General features: G+C 42.7%; 1 protein-coding gene across 6 annotated transcripts in view; it reads left to right on the top strand.

Annotated features, from left to right (window-relative positions):
* SLC25A14 (solute carrier family 25 member 14) overlaps positions 1–18,102 on the top strand; it is a 42,372-nt gene extending 24,270 nt beyond the window's left edge. For all 6 annotated transcript variants that reach the window (XM_033944224.1, XM_033944223.1, XM_033944225.1 and 3 more), the window contains 6 exons: positions 16–101; positions 6,262–6,357; positions 12,504–12,628; positions 12,812–12,947; positions 16,319–16,399; positions 17,963–18,102. In XM_033944224.1, the coding sequence (XP_033800115.1) occupies positions 16–101; positions 6,262–6,357; positions 12,504–12,628; positions 12,812–12,947; positions 16,319–16,399; positions 17,963–18,004 (566 nt within the window). In that variant the 3' untranslated portion in view covers positions 18,005–18,102. The remainder of the gene's footprint in view (positions 1–15; positions 102–6,261; positions 6,358–12,503; positions 12,629–12,811; positions 12,948–16,318; positions 16,400–17,962) is intronic.
* Positions 18,103–18,709: the final 607 nt, after the last annotated feature.

Genomic DNA, 18,709 nt, shown 5'->3' with positions numbered 1-18,709 from the left:
TTCTTCAAACTATAGATGAAACACTACTCGTAAACATGATCTGTGGTGTCATCTCCGGTGTGATATCCTCCTCTATTGCTAACCCAACTGATGTGCTAAAGGTACGACTTGAAATACACAGCCTGGTTTTCTTTATGTCTGCAGTTTCTGGAAAATTCAACATATTATGACCAATAAGGGATTTTTTTTTTAATTCTTTATTTATAATTTTAACAATTGACAATTTTTGCAAGAAAAATACAATGTAAAATGAAATATAAGACTCCAAATTATTTAAAGGTATCTCCTTATTACAAAGTATAGTTAATCCTCTATATATCTCGGGGACGTAGCTGAAGTATAACTGAAATAAAACATAGGAAACCAAATAACAAGGAAATAAAGAATGGAGGCCTGACTTCTCATGAACAATTCTTTTCCTGAGCTATCTTGAAAACAGCAAGACTTGTGCGGTAGATACTGATTGCTCTCTAGCCAAAATAAATTTAGACAACTGCTGCGGCTCATAAAAAGGTGACGGGACAAAAGCGCGCGCCGACATTTGAGAGCGGACAATTGAGCACAAGACTTCAGCGCGCTGCTCTAAAAGCTTATTTTAAAGGGCCCATCCCCACATTATACAGAAAACTTAACTTTTTTACTGATTTTTTCAGGGAAAAGTTAAGTTTTCTGTATAATGGGGGTTGCAACCCCCCAAACTCCCCCCCCAACGGCAGCGCCAAAATTATTAAGTAAAGTGGGGGGTTCCCCCCACCTCCGTCGGAGCCCTTTAAAATAAGCTTTTAGAGTGGTGCGCTGAAGTCTTGCACTCAATTGTCCGCTCTCAAATGTCGGCGCACGTTTGTCTCGTGCGCTTCTGACTGTGAACCCATAAAAAACATATCTGTTATTTTTATATATGAACACGCACTTACAGGGGTATCTTAGAACAAAAGATGCCCCTAACTGAACTTCCTGAGGCCTCGAAATGAGAAATTGTTTCCTTCTCATTTGGGTAGAACGAGAAACATCTGGATACATTCTTATAATATTCGTCAGAAAAGGTACATCCTTATATTTAAAGAACATCTTAAGCATCCATTCCCTATCAGAGTCAATATCAAACTGTACAATCAATGTGGCTGGAACCTGGATCTCAGTATCCGACCTCTCCAGGAAATTAGTCAAATCCAAACTATCAGCAGACACATTCTGCTGGTTAAGATTTTGAGATTTAACTGTTGTAGGAAGGTCATATATTTTTGAGAGAGGTGGGTATGAGATTTCAGGCACTGTCAGAATTTCACTCAGATACTTTTTAAACATTGCTAAGGCAGAAATAGGATGGACTTTAGGAAAATTAATAATCTGGAGATTACTTCTCCTAATAGAATTTTCCATCATTTCATGCTTAAAGTGCAAACTAGCACTGTCCTTAGCCCAAGTTAGAGCTTGTACTTCCAAGGTTTTTATCTTGATCTCAAAGTCGCTCGCTTTACTCTCTAAACTTGTTACCTTGGTCTTAAGTTCCAAATTTTCTGAAAATACTGTAGTACATTGTGTGGAAAGTTGCTGAATTTGGTTCCCAAGAGAAGTTTGCATATTAGATAAAGCATCCCATATCAATTCCATTGTGAAGACCTTAGGCCTCTGTAAGGGAACAGCTTCTGCTCCAGAGCTCTCTGCAGTACCCAGTGTACCAATAAGGGATTTTAATTTGTTCCTGGTACTCTTTCATTGAGATGGCTGGGCCTGGGACGGCAGTTGAAATGGAACTAGTCTCTCAGCAGTGACAGCAGCTTTGTTTACATCGGGCAAAGTTAGCCCCAGTGTGTCAAGAGAATAAATCAGATACGTTGATTGTGTCTCACGATTATCACCTTTTCATAATTAATTTGCTATTGAAGTAAGAAGTTTTATGGGAATCGCCCTGATAACAGTATAGGGCAAAGATCAGGAATTTGGAATGGTCTCATTTTCTGCATCGATTACAAAATAATTACGATGTTTGCAAACGCTATAGAGTAGACACACCGGATGGTGTGAATAACATGAAGAAAGACCTGGTGAAGCTTGAAGAATGGTCTGAAATTTGGCAGCTAAAATTTAATGCTAAGAAATGCAAGGTCATGCATTTGGGCTGCAAAAACCCAAGGGAACAGTACAGATTAGAGAGTGAAGAGCTTATGTGCATGAGCGGGACATGGGTGTGATTGTATGTGATGATCTTAAGATGGCCAAACAGGTTGAAAAGGTGACAGAGAAAGCTAGAAGGATACTAGGTTGCATAGGGAGAGTTATGGCCAGTAGGAAAAAGGATGTATTGATGCCCCTGTATAAGACTTTGGTGAGACCTCATTTAGAATACTGTATACAATTCTGGAGGCCACACCTTTAAAAAGATATAAAAAGGATGGAGTTAGTCCAGAGGAAAGCTATTAAAATGGTATGTGGTCTTCATAAGGCATATGGGGACAGACTTTAAGATCTCAATCTGTATATTTTGGAGGAAAGGCGGGAGAGGGGAAATACGATAGAGATGTTTAAATACCTACGTAATGTAAATGCACAAGAGTCGAGTCTCTTTCATTTGAAAGGAAACTCTGCAATGAGAGGGCATAATATGAAGTTAAGAGGTGATAAGGAATCTAAGGAAATACTTTTTTACAGAAAGGATGGTAGATGCATGGAACAGTCTCTCGGAAGAGGTGGTGGAGACAGAGACTGTCTGAATTCAAAAGGGCCTGGGATAGGCACGTGGGATCTCTCAGAGAGAAAAAGAGATAATGGTTACTGCGGATGGGCAGACTAGATGGGCCATTTGGTATTTATCTGCCATCATGTTTCTATGTTGTATAACACTGCAGCTTGAGTACTCTGCTGTGCAAAGAAATTTTGATCATATCACTCTTGTATTCATCCGCCTTCATTAGTTACCCATCCAATATCAGATCTGGTTTAAAATCCTGATTCTGACACATAAAGTTTTGTATTCAGACAAACCTCTGTATTTATCATCATTAATTACACTTGTACACCTACCTATCTGTGCCTTACATTTTATAGATTGTAACCGATTAGTTCTGCCTAATCCAAAATGTGCTTCACATGAATCAACCTGTAACTCAGCATTTTTTTATCGGGCTCCAAAAGTATAGCACGACTTTCCTCCCCTAATTCCTGCTGAATTATTCTTCCCCAAGTTTAAAGCACTTCTAAAGACTCATTGTTTTACTTTAGCTAGTTCATGATGGTATATGGTGGATAACTGAATGACCAGACTGCCTAATAGAGCGAAATGAAAAATGTTTATTTTAAAATTTTGTATGAATGGTATCTTCTTGCCAGAGGATTTAGTAAGAGCGGAGATAGTTCCTGGAGGAAAAATCCATAGTCTGTTATTGAGAAAGACATGGGGAAAGCCACTGCTTGCCCTGGATCAGTAGCGTGGAATATTGTTACTCCTTGGGTTTTGGCCAGGTGCTAGTGAACTGGATTGGCCACCGTGAGAACAGGCTACAGAGTTTGATGGACCATTGATCTGACCCAATAAGGCCATTCTTATGTTCTCTACTTTTGGTTTTCTTTGTTTTATATGTTTGTTAGGTTTTGTGTTTGTTTTTTTTTAGAAATACTTAAAATTCCTGATTACTATTCAATGTAAACCACTTAGGATATAAGCGGTATAAAAATAAATAAATAAATATTGTCTTGTACTCAACCTAGAATATACATTTGTATTATAGGCAGTATAGAAAGTCTTGATAAATGATGAACAATAGAATTTGGAAAATAAGATTTAAGGGGGGAGGGTGGAATTCATCAATGTGTGCTACTGTAAAGTTGGGTTATTTTACCACAAGTTGTGCTACTTTAGCTCAAGGTCTCATTAGATATAATTGAACCCTGTGCTAAAATAGCACAACTTGTGGAAAAATAACTCATCTTAACAGTAGCACACATTGATAATTCCCCCATAATGCTAAAAACTATAGAGTCATGCATTTGGCCTGCAAAAATCCAATAGAGCAGTACAGTATATTGGGTGTATTTTATATATTGCTTTATATTCCACATAAAATTAATGTGGATTGCAATAATACATATGTAAAATAAGGGTTCTTTTGCTTTGGTTTTGGTAGTTCCAGAGCCAGAAATGGCTTCTCAGTTTTCACCTCACTGAAGAGTATGGGCTCCTTTTACAAAGCTGCGCTAAGGCCTTCACGCGCGGAATAGCGCACGCTAAATTGCCGCACGCGCTAGCCGCTACCGCCTCCTTTTGAGCAGGCGGTAGATTTCTGGCTAGAGCGCGCTAATCCTGTGTGTGTTCGAAAGCGCGGCTTTGTAAAAGGACCCCTAAGTATTGCAGTCAAAAGATGGAATCAAAAAAAACATCTTACAAAAGTGATTTCCACACTGACAGCTAGGACCCAATAGATACTTATATCTGACTTGTGGTTTATGAAATTAAGCATAACTAGATAGTTCTTAGAGCTTTTGAGCTCAAGATTTAGAGAAGAAGCAGGAATGTACTCCAGGAACAATACATTAGCTAGAACTCTGAACTTCTAATTGTAGTTCCAATACAGTCTACATATGATCTAACGTTGTAACCCTTCTTCCATAACTCTTTTTGTAATCCGCTTTGAACCGAAAGGTAATGGCGGAATAGAAATCTGTAATGTAATGTAATCATATTAACATTTCAGTAATCATGCTTAAAATTTAACATTGTGTACATGTTTGAAGAAAGAAGTCTGCCTATTGAAGAGAAATAAAGCACAGGTCACTTATTTATCCCTTCATTTCTTCTGAAAGTGCAGATAATGTCCAAGCCAAGACCAGGTATAGTGTAAATCAGGGGTCTCCAAAGTGCCTCCTTGATGGCCAAATCCAGTCGGGTTTTCAGGATTTCCCCAATGAATATGCATGAGATCTATGTGCATGCATTGCTTTCAATGCATATTCATTGGGGAAATCCTGAAAACCCGACTGGATTCGGCCCTCAAGGAGGGACTTTGGAGACCCCTGGTCTAAATTAATTAGAGCACCACACTATCAGGAGCATAATCAAAACTCTTGGATGTACAAAAACCAGCGTCCGGCATAAGTCGGCACTTGGACATTTTGTCCACCTAAAACATCCAAGTACTAATTTTCAAAACTGACTTCCAGGATATCTAGCAGGACTTCTAGGCCACTGTGTGTTCAAAGTTTCAGTGGGTGTGTTGGGAGCCGAGGCAGGTTATGGACAGGCTTAAATTGGATGTTTTGCAGGCCATAACTGAACCTTTCCTAAGACGTCCAAAATAAAACTTAGATGATTTTGGCTAGACCTGTTTTAGAATCATCTAAGTGCCAATAAGGTACCCGAACTGACCAGATGACTACTGGAGAAATTAAGTACTGACCCCCCTCACTCCCCCAGTGGTCACAGACCCACTCCTACCCCACAAAAATCTGAATGAAAAAGTACATACCTGTCTATAGAACAGCAGTACTTGGTATGGGAAAGCTGGTGAGGCTGGTGAGTGGGTAGTGAACCATAGATGGTAGAAAATATGAGCCCATGAAAACCCACCAAAACCCTACTATACTGCTATATATCAACCATAAGGGTTATTGGGATGTTCGTTAGGTGAGTATAGTAGGTTTTTGGGGGGGCTCACCATAAATTAAAAGGGGGTTATGGTGAGATGCACATCTGGCACCCTTTTTATGAAGTTCACAGCAGTGCTTTCTAAGGTGCCTCACTGCTCTGTTGGTATGGCTGTGTGGCCAGTCCATTACAAGGTTGGCCCCTCCTACATCCAGATTCAGACCAAATGGACATTTCCCAGTTGGATAGTTTTTTGGGGCTCCTTTTACAAAGGTGCGCTAGTGGTTTTAGCATGCACTTAGTGCGTGCTAAAATGCCACATGCGCTAGCCACTACCACCTCCTTTTAAGCAGGCGGTAATTTTTTGGCTAGTGCACACTAATCTTGTGCATGCGCTAAAAAAGCTAGCACACCTTAGTAAAAGGAGTCCTTGGCCAAAAATGGGGTATAACTTTGGACGTTTTGGTAGTCTGGACAATTTTATTTAAAAAAATTTTTTAGGCGTCTAGCGTTCCTTCTTATGAAAATAGCTGTTTTTGTACTTCTGATTTTGGACATTTTGCTGGAAACGTCCAAATCAAACTTGAATGTCCTTTTTGAAAATGGCCCTCTATGAGAACTAAAGACTATAAAAAATGAATTTCTTTTTTGTTTTATCCCTTGTTTTTCTGTGTGTTTTTCAGATTCGTATGCAGGCACAAGGAAGCTTAATTCAAGGAGGCATGATTAGCAACTTTATAAATATTTACCAGCAAGAAGGAACTCGTGGTCTGTGGAGGGTAAGGACCTGCAGGAGACCAGGAAGAGAAAGAGAAAAATTCTGGAATTGAGAATAAGAAAGGTAGAAGAATTTAAAAAGTGAAAAGTATAGGTTGAAGACTCAGGAGTGTTCAGTAGGAATATAGGCAGAAGACTTCTCAAGAAGAGAGAGCAAAGTAAAAATGTTGAAAGGAGAGGGCAGAGACATTTAGGCTGCAACATGAGGGAGAACGCAGTAGAAGAAGATGAGTTTGGTGGAGGAGATGTGATTGGGAAAGTAATGGAAAAGAAAGTAGAAGGGTTCTGGAAGGAGATATTAGAATAATTCAACCAGGAAACAATTATATGGAGAGCACAGTTCAAGAAATGAGGGAAGAAGAGGAGGGAACAGAAGGCATCAAGATTGATCTGAAAACAGTGGAAGGATTCATGAGACTTTAGGCTTCTGGAAAATAGAGGGGTAGAATGAATGGGGCAGATTGTGAGGATTTTGTAGGTTTAAGTGAGATTAGGGAACTGGACATCTGATGTTCCAATATGATGTGCTTTGTGTTATATGTTTTAGGCTGGTCTTGATATTTTATATAAATATAGCAAAAATCTGTGGGGCAAGGCCACTGTAGGACCTGCAAGTGTATCTTGGCTCAGAGGCCCCACACTGACTTTTTTATTTTGCAGCTGGTCCAGGCAACAGTTGAATATTGCAGTCAGCATAGCAGCATGGTACTCTAAAATTTGGAACCAGAAACCATTGTCTGCATTGCTTATGCCAAAATCCAGGCCTGCAAAGTCATTTGTGTAAATAGAAATGAATAGTGGCACCAGGAAAAGACCCCTGGAGAACAGCTATAGACAACATGGAATTTTATTCTGTTTGACCTGCCCAGTAGAGCTCTCGCCCCCTTGGTCATAGCCATCACTGGAGAGAAAATGGAGGGGAATGATTTTTACTCCCCTGCCTCTCTTATGTCCTTTGCAACTGTACTGCTCCTACTGATTTTAGAAAGGGTTGTGAGACAGAGACCACACTCCTAGCATTAGTGGATGAACTGTTCCTGCATTTGCATGAGGGTGCAGAATAGTGGTTAGAGCTACAGCCCCAGAGAGTGGTAGAAATCTGGAAAGCTGTTCCGGAGGCTGTTATAGGGGAAAGCACCCTTCAGGGATTCAAGAAAAGGTTGGATAAGTTCCTACTGGAACAGAACATACGCAGGTAAGGCTAGACTTAAATATGGCACTGGTCTTTGACCTAAAGTCCGCCGCGTGAGCGGACTGCTGGGCACGATGGACTACTGGTCTGACCCAGCAGCGGCAAATCTTATGTTCTCAGCACCCTAAGATTGTGGGTTCAACCCCTATGTTGCTCCCTGTGACCCTGGGCAAAGTCATTTAATCCTCCACTGCCCCAGGTATATTAGATAGACTGTGAGCCCCCCAGGACAGATAGGGAAAATGCTTGAAGTTCCTGTATGTAAACTGCTTTGAGTGTGGTTGTAAAACTACAAAAAGGCGGTATACAAGTCCCAATCCCCCTTCCCCCCTCCTTTATAAGATATTTCTGGTCATATACTCAATAAGCTTTCTTCATTTTTGATTAATATGTTGACAGTTTAGATTAGTGTGGACACATTTCTAGAATTGAATTAACTCGTTGGTGCTCGTTTTTAAAGAGAAAAACATCCCAAAAGTGGCAAGCGTGGCAGATGGACTTTTTTTTTTTTTTTTACAGGAAAACGATCACATCACAACTTTTGAAACTCTGAGAAGCTTTTCTTTGCAGTTCATTTAAATCGCAACGGGGCATGTTTTGGGTGGGATTTGTTTCTGGTATTAAAGGATTTGAGCAGGCCCCAGAATTTGGACATTTTTCAGAATTAATGGAACAAGAAAAAAAAATGTTTAGGGCAAAAATTGAGATGTTTTTATTTGGACCCGTTTCAATCTTAACTAAGCCACACATAGTTGTCATGACTGACCTGCTGACCTCTGGAGGAATAAAGGCATGACCCCCCCTTCTCTTAATCAACCAGTGGTCACTGACCCCCCTATCACCCTCCCCCCAAAAGATGTGACAATGACCATACATACCAGGCTCTGTGACAACTTCTATGGCCATTCCTATTAGAGCAGCAAGATGGTCCCAGGATAAGGCTGGTGATCAGTTCAATGGACTATAGAGAAAGGGATCCAGGTCCATAGGTCCATATCCCACTCTAACTAGTACACTTGGAAGTGGAAATTGTGAGCCTTTCAAAATCCACAAAATACCAACTGTATCTATAGATAGGAGACACCTACAGCCCTAAGATCTTTTGCACCAACGTATAGTTAGATACAGTATGTTTTTAAGTTCAAGTTAAATTGATTTAATATACCGCAAATATAAAACCAGAAGGCAAATCTAAACGATTTACAATAAAAAAAAATTTAGGTGTTCCTGGAGGGCTCACAGTACAAAATAAGGGTGTTAAGTTGGGATTTATACTAGAGGTCTGCACGGGAACGGGGTTCGCAGGAATCCCGCAGGTCCCACGGAGTTCCCGTGGGAATCCCCCCTTAACCCACGGGACTCCCACGGGGACCCCCCTCTGGCCCACGGGACTCCCACGGGGATGGAAGGCTTTGGAAGCAGGGCTCATTCATATAATATAAAGGACATGTCAGCCTTAGTAAAAGAGGGGGTTTATAAGTTAATTACCTGAACAGAAAACAAAAAAAGGGTTCACAATGAGATTCCACAAGGAAAACAGCAGCGCAAACACAAAAGAAGCTGTGGAATTGATGATCCTGTCTGAAGTAATTGCTGCTTTTTATGGGGTGGGCGGGGATGGAGGTAATTCCTTGTGGGGATGGGTGGGGACGGAGAGGATCCTGTTGGGGACGGGTGGGGACGGAGAGGATCCTGGCGGGGATGGGTGGGATTTCTGTCCCCGTGCAACTCTCTAATTTATACCTGGATCACTTTATTTGAAGTCCACTGCACTGACTTCTTGGCTGCCCCTCTTCTCTGCTGGAGGTAAATCTGTGTGGTCGATTTACTAAGGGATCCTTTTACGAAGGTGCGTTAGCGGTTTAACGTGCATAATAGCACGCGCTAAACCGCCATCCACCCCAGCTGCTACCGCCTCCTCTTGAGCAGGCAGTAGTTTTTCGGCTAGTGCGGGGGTTAGCGCGTGATGAAAAGTCTCGCACGCTAAAGCCACTAACGCGGCTTCGTAAAAGGAGGCCTAAGTGATTTGTTTTTGTGCATTTTTCTCTAGGACTTCTTTTTTAATGGTACCTGAAGAAATATGTACTGAACACAAAAATATCTGGAAACTAGTGATTTTTGAAACAAAAAATAGACATTTTTCTAGCTCAAAAATTGGTCAGGATTGTTACGTTCAGGATGACAATTTTAGAAGTTTTCAGCAAAGCATCTACAATTGGACTTGGATGTTGTATTGAAAATGCCACTCCATGGTACCAGCAGATAGATTTTTGATGACCACAATAAACAATTTGAAAGGTCTCTAACCAGTTTTCATAGGGTCTACTCTCTCTCATTCTCAAGGAAATCTGAAATATTATTGAGTCATTTGAGAAAAGGCCCCCATGCCTGGGGCTTTTGTAGAACATCAAACTACATATGGACTAGATTTATTAATATGTAGTTAACACACACTAACAGGCATTAAGTCCCATAATTGTCAGTGGGGGAATGTTCTCAGAATATAAGAATTGCCATACTGGGACAGACCGAAGGTCCATCAAGCCCAGTATCCAACAGTGGCCAACCCAGATCCCAAGTACCTAGCTAGATAACAAGTATTAAAACAGATTTTATGCTGCTTATCCTAGGAATAAGCAGTGGATTTCCCCAAGCCATCTCAATAATGGCCTATGGACTTCTCTTTTAGGAAATTATCCAAACCTTTTTTAAACCCCGCTAAGCTAATTGATTTCACCACATTCTCCAGCATCAAATTCCAGAGTTTAATTACACGTTGTGTGAAGAAATATTTTCTCCAGTTTGTTTTAAATCTACTACTTAGTAGCTTGATTGCATGCCCCCTAGTCCTAGTGTTTTTGGAAACAGTAAACAAGTGATTCACATCTACCCACTTCACTCCACTTACCCCCCTCTTCTACGAAAATGCGATAGCAGTTTCTAGCGCAGAGAGCCACGCTGAATGGCCCGCGCTGCTCCCAACACTCATAGAGTTCATATGAGCGTTGGGAGCAGCGCAGACCATTCATCGTAGCTCTCTGCACTAAAAACTGCTAGCGCAGTTTAATAGAAGAGGGGGTTAGTATTTTATAGACCTCTATCATATCACCTCTGAGCCATCTCTTCTCCAAGCTGAAGAGCCCTAGCCACTTTAGCCTTTCCTCATAGGGAACTTGTCCCATCCCTTTTATCATTTTTGTCACCCTTCTCTATACCTTTTCTAATTCTGCTATATCTTTTTTGAGATATGGCGACCAGAACTGCACACAGTATTCAAGGTGTGACCATACCATAGAGCAGAGGTAGGGAACTCCGGTCCTCGAGAGCCATATTCCAGTCGGGTTTTCAGGATTTCCCCAATGAATATGCATTGAAAGCAGTGCATACAAATAGATCTCATGCATATTCATTGGGGAAATCCTGAAAACCCGACTGGAATACGGCTCTCGAGGACCGGAGTTCCCTTCCCCTGCCATAGAGCAATACAAGGGCATTATAACATTTTCATCTTTGTTTTCCATTCCTTTCCTAATAATTTCTAACATTCTGTTTGCTTTCTTAGCAGTCACCGTACATTGAGCTGAGGGTTTCAATGTATCCTCAACAATGACACCTAGATCCTTTTCTTGGACAGTGACTCCTAACACATAGCTATAGTTTGGGTTTCTCTTTCCCACATACTAACTAAGGGATATGTTTACCAAGCTTCTTTAAGGAGCTGGCACCAGTTTTACTGAGTATTAAATGTTAGTGCAAACCTGTACTAGCAATTAATTGATGTTAAAACAGCCAATGGGTTAAAAATCTCACACTAGCTACTCAATCCTGGAAGAGACAAAGGATAGACATGATGGGTGGAGCTGAAGAGTGGCCATGGAAGACAGCTAGCACACGGTCATGACTGCCCACCAGTTGTCATGACTGCCCATAGTGCTGTTGCAAATTCTGCCACCATAAGTGAAGGCGGAAAAGTACAGTGGTGCTATCGACAGTCTGCACCTGCCCTACAGTTCAGCATTTCCCCATTCATTTACACCAAAACCCTCTGACAAGCATAACGCCATCACCTAACCACCCCAAACACTATGTGCACACTTTCTCATACACCTGACATTAAAATCTCCTCACCTGATGTCCCCAGTATCCAAGACTCCCCTCTCACCTTCCAATAGCAATCGCAATGCCCCCTATCCAGGCAGCCCCTCCCTGATGAGGAGCCTTCAATCTTGATCCCCCAAAGATGATCCCTCCACCCAATCCACAAATCAAGACCCTCAATTCTGACTCCCCCAAACAGAGATGATTTCTCCACCCAAACCCCTTCCATAATCAAAATCCCCCTCCTTCCACCATCTAGAACCCCCTGAAAACCTCTGGGACTTAGGGTTGCCATCCATGTTGGGTTAATGGGTCTGGAGCAGTAGTGGTCCTCTTCTGCTCCCACCCAGTCTGGTTCTATTCCAGCTCCAAAATGGCAGCCATAAACCTTAGCTGTGATCTTGAAGTACTACCACTAGGGGAGTCATCCTTCAAGTTGGGCCGACGGCCCTTTTCTGCCATCATATTCTATGTTTATGTGTATGCATTAACATGCAGGACATCAGGCCCTATAACTTCAGTAAGTCAATGTATGTTACACAACCAAAATTAAAATATTCTAGCATTCTTTTAAGCAATACATTTTAAATAATGGAAATAATTTTTAAATGTTTGGATTAGAGAAGCTTCTTCCTTTAAGGCTATACATAGCATGTCACAACCTTTCTATCTTGTCCCCTAGAAACTCATATTCACCTCTTCTGCTGGGCTATGTCCTGTGCATCTCTTCCTTAGGCTTATGCTGTTCCCTGCATGCACTATTCCCTGTTCTGTATAGTTAATTGTATATAGGCTACACATGCTGGCAGTTCTCAGGACTTCTTCATCTTTTGCTTTTCTGTCTCCTTTCTTGCACAGGGAGTTGTTCCGACGGCTCAGAGAGCAGCTATAGTCGTTGGAGTGGAACTTCCAGTTTATGATATTACTAAAAAGCATTTAATCTTATCAGGGTTGGTAGGAGACACCATTCTTGCACACTTCATGTAGGTATCAATTGTCAAGTTAAATGAATTATATGCTGTTGGAAACAAATACATGGGTTACACATGAGACGGTACAGGCTCCTAGAGTGGTTTTAGTCTTTTGAATGTAAACTAGCAGTCTTCAGTATCATTCCTTTCTGTGTTGCAGGGAGTTGTCCTAAAGTTTGCATTTCTTTTTTGCAGTTCCAGCTTTACTTGTGGCTTGGCTGGAGCCCTGGCCTCTAATCCAATTGATGTAGTGCGAACCCGTATAATGAACCAGAGAATAACCCCGGGGAACCTGAATGTTTACAAGGGCACTTTGGATGGCCTCCTAAAGGTAAGCAGCAGAAGGGAAAACCAATACAGTGCTCCCCCCATCATTTGCGGTCGGCGATTCGCGGTCCCAGTCATTCATGGTATTTTCCAACTGTGAATGACTGGGCAGGAGATGGCAGCGGGAGAGGCAGGAGAGAGCAGCCGGAGCACCGGCGAGTGAAGGAAATAAATTCCAGTATGCTCTGACCGCCTCTTCCTGCACAAAAGTCGGGCCTCACCAATCAGGTGACAGAACTTAGGTATATACATTTGTTAAAATACAATAAATAAACATGCCCGCAGCACATCCCCTTCAAAACAGTGCCTGTGGCAGATCTACATGTGTAAGTAGCAGTTTTTTTTAATTGCTCTTCACATGCATAGGGCATTTGTGCATGCAAATGCTTTGCAAATCTTCTAAAATGGCCTTCAAAGGCAGGCAAACACAACACAAGCCCCTCGAAAAACCAAACAATATAATCTCACTACACTTTCGACCTGGTTTACAGCACAGCACAACTACTCATGAAAGATCAGCAGAGTCCACAAAGAGAAGTACTAAACATTCCACAGGCATAGAGTTCCAGAACAAGGCAGAAAAACCCACAATTTGCACATCAGCAACGCTTCTTCTGTGAAAATTATTAAGAGGAGGAAAAAGCCTCAGATCCCCCCCTCCACCAAACCGAGAAACTCAGGTTGAAAACAGGTGGAGTTTTACAGGGTGTAATAAAGTCACTGGCATAAAAAACCTCCTCAATAATATTTCAATAGAGAAAAGCCTTGTGCAATGCAAGTGGGATATACTCTGCCTTGTATCAGGACCCCTATGATCTGAAAATGATCTGAAAAGCCAAATTCTATTGAGTAAACAGAAAGACACCGCACATCGACGGTGGCCAGCGTTTCTCTAATTATAAGCTGCCTCAGGATGTGAAATCACAGTCAATCTCTCAAATCAACTCCTCGATCAAACATGGTGGTTCCCCAAACTCTATTGAAATATTATTGAGGAGGTTTTTTATGCCAGTGACTTTATTACACCCTGTAAAACTCCACCTGTTTTCAACCTGAGTTTCTCGGTTTGGTGGAGGGGGGGATCTGAGGCTTTTCCTCCTCTTAATAATTTTCACAGAAGCGTTGCTGATGTGCAAATTGTGGGTTTTTCTGCCTTGTTCTGGAACTCTATGCCTGTGGAATGTTTAGTACTTCTCTTTGTGGACTCTGCTGATCTTTCATGAGTAGTTGTGCTGTGCTGTAAACCAGGTCGAAAGTGTAGTGAGATTACTTCAAAGGCAGGCGACACCTTACAAATTTATTGAGGCTTCAGCTGTTGAGGACATGAGTTCACATCCACTGGATGTACCGTATATACTTGAATATAAGTTGAGACCCCCCCATTTCCCCCCAAAAAAGGAGGAAAAATGGTTGGCTCAAATTTAAGTTGGGCGGCTTAATATTCAAGTGCCCTGCCCTGCCAGGATCTGCACTTAGTGCCCCATGCCTCCTCTGTCAGACTCTGCACCCAGCCCCCTCCCTGCCAGGCACTGCACTCAGCCCCTTTCCCTCCCTCCCTCCCTCCCCTTTCAGGCTCTGCATCCAGCCCCCTTCCTACCCTCCCTCCCCTGTCAGGCTCTGCACCCAGCTTCCCTCCCCCCTCCCTTTGCACCCAGGCCCCTTCACTCCCTCCCTCCCAGGCTCTGCACCCTGCACTCCCCTCCCTACCCTGTCCGTTGTACCTTCTCTGCCACTCCCTAGTGGTCCAGAGGTGTAGCAGGCAGAAGTGAGCTTTCTGCACTCCTGCCCCACTGCTAACTTGGTTGGTCGGTTGCTGCTGTGGCCACCGCGAGTTCTGGTTTCTTCAGCTCCTCTGAGCGACACCGAACAGGAGCGCACTTTGGTGCTGCTGCTCGGTCCTGAGTGGCTTCCTGACTGGCTTCCGTGGGAGGGAGGGAGGCAGGGTGCAGAGCCTGGTAGCGGCCTGCAATAAGTCTGGGAGGGGGGTGCTGGCCCGAATATAATCCGAGACCACCAAAATCCCAGTTTATATTCGAGTATATATGGTACTTCTCAAAGATATTTGTATTCACGATATTCAACATCATCATCAAAGGATATTTGTTTAAGTGATACTAGGAAGAAGGCGATTCCAGGACAGGGTCCAGCCAGCTGGAACATGTTATCAATTGAATTAAGATGTCAATCTTTTGATAACATTTTTAGAAAAATTTGGAAACATGGCTGTTTGTTCAGACATTTTTATTTATAAAGTCATGATTGAGTTCTTTGAGATTCTGAATTTGGCTCAGAAAGGTTTGTTGTTATTTCCTTATTGCACATGTACAGTAGAATAGTAATGCTGTAATCTATATACAGTGGAACCTTGGTTTACGAGCATAATTTGTTCCAGAAGTATGCTCGTAAACCAAATTGCTCGTATATCAAAGCGAGTTTCCCCATAAGAAGTAAGGGAAACTCGCTTTGATCCGTTCCACCTCCTCCCCCCCAGCCCCCCAAGGCTACCGGCGCTGCTCCATCCCCCCCTGCGAACCGGCATCCTCCCCCTCCGCTCACGTCGCCTCCCCCTCCCCCGCGATTCTACATCCCCCCCGAGCACCGAAACGAAATCCCTTTCCCCGATTGGGCACCGGCACCAGCACCAACGCATAGGACATGCCGGTGCCGGTGCCCGAAGATCCTCCCTCTTCTGGGCTGGGCGGTGCGTCGGAGATCCTCTCTCTTGCCTGTGCTGGGCTGGACTGGGCCTTGAGCATTTGTGCATGCTCAAGACCTTCTGGTCTCGCTCTCTCCGAGATTCTGAATCTGAGAATCTCGGAGAGAGCGAGACCAGAAGGCTTTGAGCATGTGCAAATGCTCAAAGCCCAGTCCAGCCCAGCACAAGCAAGAAGGAGGATCTCTGACGCACCGCCAAGCTCAGCCCAGGCCAGAAGAGGGAGGATCTTCGGGCACCGGCACCTCCTGTGCATTGGTGCTGGTGCTGGTGCCCAATCAGGGTAAGCGATGTCGTTGCAGTGCTCGGGGGGGTATGTAGGATCGCAGGGAGGGATGCCGGATCACGGGGGGTGGCGCTTGTAAACCAAGTCAAACTCGGTTTCCGAGGCGCCGATTTTGCGAATGTTTTGCTCATCTTGCAAAACACTTGCAAACTGGTGCACTCGTAAACCGAGGTTTGACTGTATTGAGCTTTTAAGGTGTAGGCAGAATAGAAATAGTGAAGTTTAATTTAAATTAAAAGCTTTCACCCAATAATTCTGTTAGAGACTGGTGTGACACCTTATTTAGACTGCGTCTTATCTGCTTCTAAAAAGTCACCAACCTAGCTATCCCTTGGGATGATTTTGTGGGTTTTTTCTTTCTCTTTTGTTTTTGAAGACCTGGAAGAGCGAAGGATTTCTTGCACTGTATAAAGGATTTTGGCCAAACTGGTTACGACTGGGACCATGGAATATTATTGTATCCTTCACCTTATAGAATGGAGATTTTAGGTCTGTGCTGGGTCGCTGCTTACATTAATAAAACTAGACAGACCTACAACGCATTCCGAAAATCAATCAAAACCACTCTGTTTGACAAACTCATCACCTAAACCAGTGGTTCCCAAACCTGTCCTGGAGGACCCCCAGGCCAGTCGGGTTTTCAAGATAGCCCTAATGAATATGCATGACAGAGATTTGCATATAATGGAGATGCCAGGAATGCAGATCTGCTCCATGCATATTCATTAGGGCTATCTTGAAAACCCCACTGGCCTGGGAACCACTGACCTAAACAGACTGACCTTCGCTCACCACGCTTTTCCCCCTATAAACCCGAAGCAATCTCTCAGGCAATCCCTCTTACTTTTCCTCCCCTTACTACCCTTTTATTCTGTAACATTCCGCCTCATGCATTTATAATTTGCTGGATGTTCAGCCTTCTTTCGATGTGAACCGCCTAGAAGTCGTCTTGACTATGGCGGTATCGAAAAATAAAGTTATTATTATTAATGGAAAGAACAGCTGTGATTGATTCTTTGCTGCACCAAATGAGGAAATTGAGTAGAGCTTGGCCTGTAGTTTACAGCAGAGAATGTAGATATTTATTTCTGTCTCCTAGTTTCCATTTTGTTATAGGCTTTTTGTCATCCCTGAACTTATCTCAAGAACTTTATGTAACTTTGACAACCATATGTCCCTATGACACTCCTTAGCAGCACTAACATAATATGGAAGCCCTAAGTCTTGTAATCAATTAATTATCCGTGAACTCAAATTTTTCTCATGTCTGTTGGATTCCTGTCATATTTAATGGGATTAGAAGTAACATTAGAAGTAATATTTGCAAGATGAAGACTAATAGCCTTAAAGATGAGTGAAAGCGATTTAACCAGCCAGGAGAAGCTCTTAGCTGCTTAAACCACTTGTGGGGTGGGGTGGGGGGGTATCTGCTGATATTCAACAGCACTTACTTGGCTGCTATTTTGTGGGTTGTCTGGGGTGGAGTTAACACTTATGTGGTTAGGTGCCTATATTCAGCACTTAACCACCTAAAGCGGCCAAATCGAACTGTATAAAACTCAGTCCTGTCTTTATGCAGTGTGGCTTAGGTGACTGAGTTCTGAATATCGCACTTAACCACATAAGTAATAGCCGGCCACACAAACCCAGTTATTTAGTGCCTGGACATGGCTCGGTGTTGAATATCTAGAAATAACGCCACTGGTGGCTAAAAAAAACCCCACTCATCATCGCTTGCTGAATATCTATCTCATTATTATTATTATTTTGTTTAATTATTTGTAGGACATGCGTTAGAAGAGCATTTGAAATAAGTTATAAACAAAGGGCTCCATCATAATATACAATTTACATAAGCGTAGTCCATCTACCAACCCGATGTCATAAGTTGGCTATTGTGACTGAATGACTTGACTACAGATCAGGTGGTCTGCTTGGTCAAAAAGGCCGAGTGGATCGCATGCATGGATCTCTGGGTGAATCAGCTGTACAAGTCTACCTTCCTTGACCACGCTTTCAGTTTTTTATTACTTACGAACAGCTGAAAAGAATACCTTTATAACATGACTGGGAATATAAGTATATTTCTTGCCTGCATTCTTGTCAGTAATATTTATTCTGTTGTAAAACATTTACACATCATGTTTTTGAGAGCGATTATCGTGCTGCTGTTCTCCGTTTATTTCAAATTGTGCAGTGTTTCGTTCATACAGATTGTAAGCAGTAATGCTCATCCTATATCAGTTAGATTCTCTTCTGTTCCGGTTGCTTTTAGCTGCTTATCTTTGAAGCCAGGTAAAACGATGTTTGGAAGATGGTATAACAGGTCTGGATTTAGGTATAGGCACCAGTTGCTTCTGGTGTCAGATCTTGATAGGTGCAGAAACACCACTGAGGCTGCGCTATCACTATATAGGCTTTCTGGCACTACTGCTTTCTTCATTCATAGGTTGCCTGCAGTAACAGCAGCAGTAAGAATTTGCACAAGACTCAGAACAGGGCCAGTGAGCTAGCACTCGGTCGCAGAACTTTCAGTGCTCTGCCTCCCCTCCCCCCCGTTCTGTATGAGTTTCCTGTTGCCACTGAGGCCACATGAGGGAGAGGCTTCCAAGTAGAGAATGACACGGGGACAAATTTTTCCCCCGTCCCTGCAGGAACTCATTTTCCCGTCCCATCCCTGCGAGTTCTTTACCTGCCCCTGCCCCATTCCTACAAGCTTTGTCTTCATCTGCACAAGTCTCAAACACTTTAAAATCCTAAGAGTCTG

The sequence above is a fragment of the Geotrypetes seraphini genome, chromosome 5 (assembly GCF_902459505.1).
Source record: "Geotrypetes seraphini chromosome 5, aGeoSer1.1, whole genome shotgun sequence".
NCBI classification, from domain to species: Eukaryota; Metazoa; Chordata; class Amphibia; order Gymnophiona; family Dermophiidae; genus Geotrypetes; species Geotrypetes seraphini.
The sequence above is the reverse complement of the archived record's forward strand: the minus strand, read 5'-3'. Positions and strand labels throughout refer to the sequence as shown.